The sequence below is a fragment of the Patella vulgata genome, chromosome 2, assembly GCF_932274485.2.
Source record: "Patella vulgata chromosome 2, xgPatVulg1.2, whole genome shotgun sequence".
NCBI lineage: Eukaryota > Metazoa > Mollusca > Gastropoda > Patellidae > Patella > Patella vulgata.
The window spans coordinates 74,647,789-74,653,711 of NC_065880.2; the positions used below are offsets into that span (position 1 = coordinate 74,647,789).

Genomic DNA, 5,923 nt, shown 5'->3' on the forward strand with positions numbered 1-5,923 from the left:
AAATAAGAAATAATACATTTCTCAAACGTTTAGGTTTAGAAAATGTTGTGACAGTATTTTTGTACGCCAACATATTCATGTGTACGTAAATTTTCGTCGCCCATGTCAGTCCGGACATCTGTGTCCGTCACATTTTGTTTGTGGACGTTCTACAGGTCACAATTTTATCCGATTTTGACGAAACTTAAAATATAGGTTTATATCCCAAAGATCTCGGTTCGTTTTGATGATGACGCACGTGGAACTGTAACATACTGGATTATGGTCTCTTATTGTACGAAAATCGCTTTTATAGCTTGTTCTTTGTGAATCTCTTGCAAAATGTGGGCGGATCTTGCATGGCAAATATAGCTGCGTTCGACCATAAAATTGACCAATCGTTCTGCTCTACCCTACTCAATTGATCAATTGTGCCCCAATAACATATATCATAACGTATCCCGTATTTAACTGGGCTGAAGTGAATCATATATAGTTGCATCGGATGACTTCATATACTATTAGACAAAGAATATGTGAGTTCAGCATAAACTGATCAGCAGTACTTGAATAATGTACCTTGGTTACTGTCGTTTTAGTGACAAGAGGTCATGTAAATATAGAAATCTGTAATAGATGTACTACTTAGGTGTACTACATTTGAACTTTCAACCTCATGCACCATCATATGCGACGATTTTATTACGGGGAGGTGTTGTAGGGTGGGGCGGGCGGGTAATTTGAGCCTATTAATTAATACATCAAACCGAATAGATTAAGATGGGGCTTAACATCGAATCGGCACAAACTGGGTTTTTCGGGATTATAATGGTAGTAAACCATATGAGGTTAGGTAGCGACCATACACTTCTTTGACAATTTTTACGATTTTGCTTGTCAGTAAAGCAGTGGACACATTAGCCGAATCGATCGGCCGAATCAATCGGTGCCGAATTTTATTCGGCCGAATGGGTGGACACACTAGCCGAATGCTTTGCCCGATTCAACCTGTCGATTGCATCACCTTTCACGTCACATGATTAAACATGGCGGCGTCTATGTCTTCAATCTATCACGTGACTTCTCGATATGAGTGGTGATTGGCTAATGAATTCTATATTCGGCCGAATGCTTCGGCGAAGCGGACACACCAGGCGAATATAATTCGGCCGAATAATATATCAAACCTGTTTGATTCGGGCGAATGACAGTGGACACACTAGGCGAATTTCGACGCCGATTGATTCGGCCGAACGATTCGGCTAGTGTGTCCACCGCATAAGGTCATTTTTGCGATAAGGTCACATCAGCCCAAACTGTTGATTCACAATTTCCCCAACGGCACAAAAGTAAAAATTGACAAAATTCTCCGAGGAAGAAGTATATTATTTTTACTGTTTATAAAGGTTCCCATTTCTAAGCGATTTCAGAATACCTCTTCCTGAATTATAAACTTTTCGTTCACTTATTGTGCAAAATAAATACTAAGATTCCCGGTGTATTTATCTAGTCGGTCAATTCATGATCAGATTCGTACACGGGTTATCTAAATTAAAATGACAGTATTTATTTTTTTTTTAGTATTTTGGCGCCTTATGTTTTCCATAATATAGCGTTATTTTCTCGATCAACTAGATAATGTGTCCCACTCTGTTATAGACTTTTAACCGAGACTAAAACTTCCGACTAGTTCAAGGGTTAAAATATCTGCTCAAAACGTAGAACTCTGTTGGAGATTTGGAAATATTAAAAGAAAATCTGCAGCAAACTCGAAGGTAAGTATTCGTATTATGTTTTCGTTGTCCTGTGGAATATGTCATAGTTACTGACAGATAGTGTAAAATGGAAATAACAAGCAGGTTATAAGTTTTTTTCGTGATTCGTTGCATAACGGTCTGAAGTATTATTGAGAACTAAATATTTCAAAAATGCATATTTCAATAAGTAATTTTGGTTAATATATATTATGTAGAATACATAACGTTTACTCTCATTTGACAATACGTAAGATTTAATACTAGATGTTAAACATTTTAACACAAATTTTGCAGATGGCTGAATATCTACGACCAGCATTTGCAATAATTCTACCAAATCTTGGTGGTATAGCTGGTGGTGTCATAACACGTAAAAGCATCCCCAACTGGTATGAGGTTAGTATCTTTGGATAAAATTAAAATAAATAAATATAAACCGTTCTATAATGGATCTGAATAAACATCCCAAAACACGACAATAATCACGTTTTCGCGGAACTAAGCCTATTAACCGGTTACATTGTTATATAAAACATGGATAACTTTAATTTTCACTGGTAACATTCTTTTTCTGAGCTTTTTATATGCCCACATTTTCATGTGAATCCAAATAAAAATAAAGAGAGTAGAATCAAAAACCATTTTAATAACTTAACATAAAATTGATACAGTGACACCAGTAGTCAGGACTCAGGAGTGGTTAAAAACAAATGAAATGAAATGGGGTTTAACGTCCTACTGTTCTGCTCCTAACCTGGGCTAATGAAGATGGGCATACGCCATACAGTGTGCTATGAGGGAAATTTTGCCCGGGCAGCGGCACTATCGCCTACTCTTATATCGAATTCCAACTGCCAAGGGATCTTTTACGTGCATTCCAATGTATACACGGGACCTCGGTTTTTCGTCTCATCCGAATGACTAGACAGCTGTCCTTGTCAGGCCCTCTGTCCTGCATCATTGACAAGGGGAAACCACGGTTAAAAACAAAGTCATGGGTATTACAAATATAGATGCTATAAAAGATTGTTTTGGGATACCCTTGACTTTCTTTTTAAACACATTTTAATGGTATTTTGCGATCGCCCCCGTGCATCTGTTCACCATTTGTTTGTGGACGCTCTAGATGTCACAATTTTTATCTGATTTTGAGAGAACTTGAATTATAGGTTTATACCTCAAAGGTCACGATTCATTTCTATATTGGCACATATCAGACCGAAACTTCCTGGATTATTGCCCCTGATTGTACAAACAATCACATTTTTAGCTTGTGGATTCCCTAAAGGTCACAACTATTAGTATTATATGATTTTGATGAAACTTAAAATATATGTTTATATTCCTGTCGATATATTGGCACGTATCGTACCTGGATTATGGCCCCTGAACAAATAAATCACGTTTTTAGCTTGTGGACCATCTAAAGGTCACACTTTATTTAATTTAAATAAAAACCAGTTACATCTCAATTATGTTTGAATTTCATGAAAATCGGACCGATACTTCCCGTCAGAATTATGCCCCCAGCTTTTTACGCAAAATTTGAAATATGTACAATGTTTTTGGACCCTCCAGAGGCGATTTTGATGAAACTTCAAATGTATGTTAAGGATCATCAGTTCTTATGTGTGTTTTGGACAGACTTTCCATGCCAGAGTTATGCTCCTGCCTTTTACCCAAAATATATGCTCCTGCCTTTTACCCAAAATATGAATTAATTATGTATCAAGTTTGTGGAACCTTCTAGAGGCTGCTCTTTTTGACCAATTGAAATAGAACTCAATATATATGTTAAGAGTCTAAAGATCTTAGATGAGTTCTGTCCCTTACCTTTTACGCAAAATGTGAAATATGTACAAAGCTTGTAGACCCTCTAGAGGGCACAATTATTGTCCAAAGAATTTTACATTCCACCCCACATTCACACCCTCCCAGTCTCCCTTGGCTATGCACCTGCCACATAATTTCACTTGCATTATTTCAGCATTTAAATAGACCATCTTGGAGACCTCCAAATTGGGCGTTTGGTCCAGTGTGGACATATCTGTACAGCTCCATGGGATATGCTTCCTATTTAGTTTGGCGGGATGGTGGAGGATTTGATGGTGAAGCCAGACTTCCTTTAGCGGTCTTTGGTACTCAGCTGGCATTAAATTGGGCATGGACTCCCATATTCTTTGGTGCTAAGAAACTGGGTCTGGTATGTAATAACGAATTGTTTTAACTATACATATAATTGATGTGGTGTCTGTCAAGAAAAGTACGTATCTGATCTCCTGGTTGACATATTCCAGTGCTATTTCTGTTGTATTATAGATAATCTGCTTGTCACACAAGTACTTTGTAAATGTCTACTTTAATATGCTTTGGCAATATTCTAGGGGGCACTAGCTGTGAATTTTGTCTGTTATTCATCTGATCACAATTTCCAATGCATCAAATATTAGAAATATGTTGTGGATGATTATATATTGAACCCTATTTCTAAATTATTGTAATACAACTCAAAATTATCAAGGACAGCGGTTTCTAAAGTATATACATGTAATACGCCGTGTTGGCTATGTGGGAGGGATCTTTTTATGACCATTTCAACTCTTTAACCAAAGAAGAAATTTCGATAATGGATTGGAAATAATCGCATAGCAATAAAGGATTGTTTCATTAATGAATAATTATTATACTAAGATTTTAGAAATTTTTATGTACACCATGCTGACAAAGCGGAAACATGTGACACAATACCTTACCATAAATGAACAGTTTAAATTTTGACGCAATAATATATTGTAAATGTGCATTTTTTTTTCAGGCAACCATTGAAATAGGAGCATTATGGGGCACTATCCTGGCCACAATTATCACATTTAACCCCATCAATAAAACTGCCAGTTATCTTCTGATACCCTATCTTGGCTGGGTATCTCTGGCTAGTTGTTTAACTTATAGTATCTGGAAGAACAATAAAGATAGACGTGATTAAATTATCACTAATGTGGGAATATTCCCATATATTGATTGCATCTATTGTTTATTTACCATAAAAATACTCCAGTTATACTTGTAATGGAGTCGCTTGTTTAGAAAAAACATATTCTTAAAATTGTCAGAGCCGTGAATAAGGCTTTGGAAATTGTCAGTATTATTTTTCTCCTTCTCAGACATAATACAAATTATTTATATATATAAACTAGATAAGAACTTTTAAGTCCCTATGATGCACTATTATAGATGTCTATAACATTTTGGGGATTTCATTGTAGCACCATTATCTTTAGGTCCCCATGATGCACTATTATGGTGTCTATAAAATTTGGTCCTTCCATTGTAGCACCAGTATCTTTAAGTCCCTATCATGCACTATTATGGATGTCTATAAAATTTGAGTCCTTCCATTGTAGCACCATTATCTTTGGGTCCCCATGATGCACTATAGATGTCTATATACATGTAATTCATATTAAATGTCAGTGCTTCTTGGTCATGTACATTAATCTACTGTAAAAAATATGTTATAAATCAAATTCTAGGTATATGTATATGTAAAACTCTCTCCACAAATTGCACAATTTTTTTAAATCTCACATTTTCATGGTCATTTCAGGATTGTTAATTCATTTCCTTAATATATTAAATACCATGAACTGGTATCAATACTGTACATGTATCTGTTTTATTTTTATAGTTTGTTATCTTGGTATCATGTATCTATATAGACGTTCTTCCGTCAAACGATTTGTATTGTATAAGTGTAAAATTCAGCTGTTAGGGTATTTGGTACATAGCTATATAGATGAAATATTTATAATAAAGTTATTTACATATAAAAATACTTTCTTGGAGCTCAATTTTAATGTGAACATACATTGTTGTCACCCATGGCCTTCGTTTCCGTCGGCAATTGCTAGTGTAGTCAAGAGTTTTTGTCAGATTTTAATGAAACACGTTAAGTCCAACTAGTTTGATTTTCAAACATAGTAAAAATACATAAAAAAAACGCATTTTGATATGCCCCACATTGATATGCAGTCCTATATTGTCGTCACCTCACCCATCGGTACATTGTCTATACATAGGCGTACGGGGAAATTTTTGACTGGGGTGGTGGTTGGTGCCCAAAAAATGTAGTTAGGTTCTTAGTATGTTACATAATAATAATAAATTCGCTGTTAAATTGGACACAT

At 35.6% G+C, this 5,923-nt stretch overlaps 1 protein-coding gene across 1 annotated transcript; it reads left to right on the forward strand.

The window, feature by feature from the left end:
* Positions 1 to 1,629: 1,629 nt before the first annotated feature.
* On the forward strand, positions 1,630 to 5,554 carry LOC126809521 (translocator protein). The gene is made up of 4 exons (XM_050534147.2): positions 1,630 to 1,754; positions 2,031 to 2,132; positions 3,724 to 3,939; positions 4,552 to 5,554. Exons 2-4 carry the CDS (start codon positions 2,031 to 2,033, stop codon positions 4,720 to 4,722), a joined length of 489 nt encoding a protein of 162 aa, XP_050390104.2. The 5' UTR covers positions 1,630 to 1,754; the 3' UTR covers positions 4,723 to 5,554.
* The last annotated feature ends 369 nt before the right edge of the window (positions 5,555 to 5,923 follow it).

Bases quoted from the DNA above. Each gene is read 5' to 3' on its own strand.
- LOC126809521 (XM_050534147.2), top strand. From the start codon at position 2,031: ATGGCTGAATATCTACGACCAGCATTTGCAATAATTCTACCAAATCTT. The intron at 2,133-3,723 runs GTTAGTATCTTT...GCATTATTTCAG, and splicing joins GCATCCCCAACTGGTATGAG to CATTTAAATAGACCATCTTG. The intron at 3,940-4,551 runs GTATGTAATAAC...TTTTTTTTTCAG, and splicing joins GTGCTAAGAAACTGGGTCTG to GCAACCATTGAAATAGGAGC.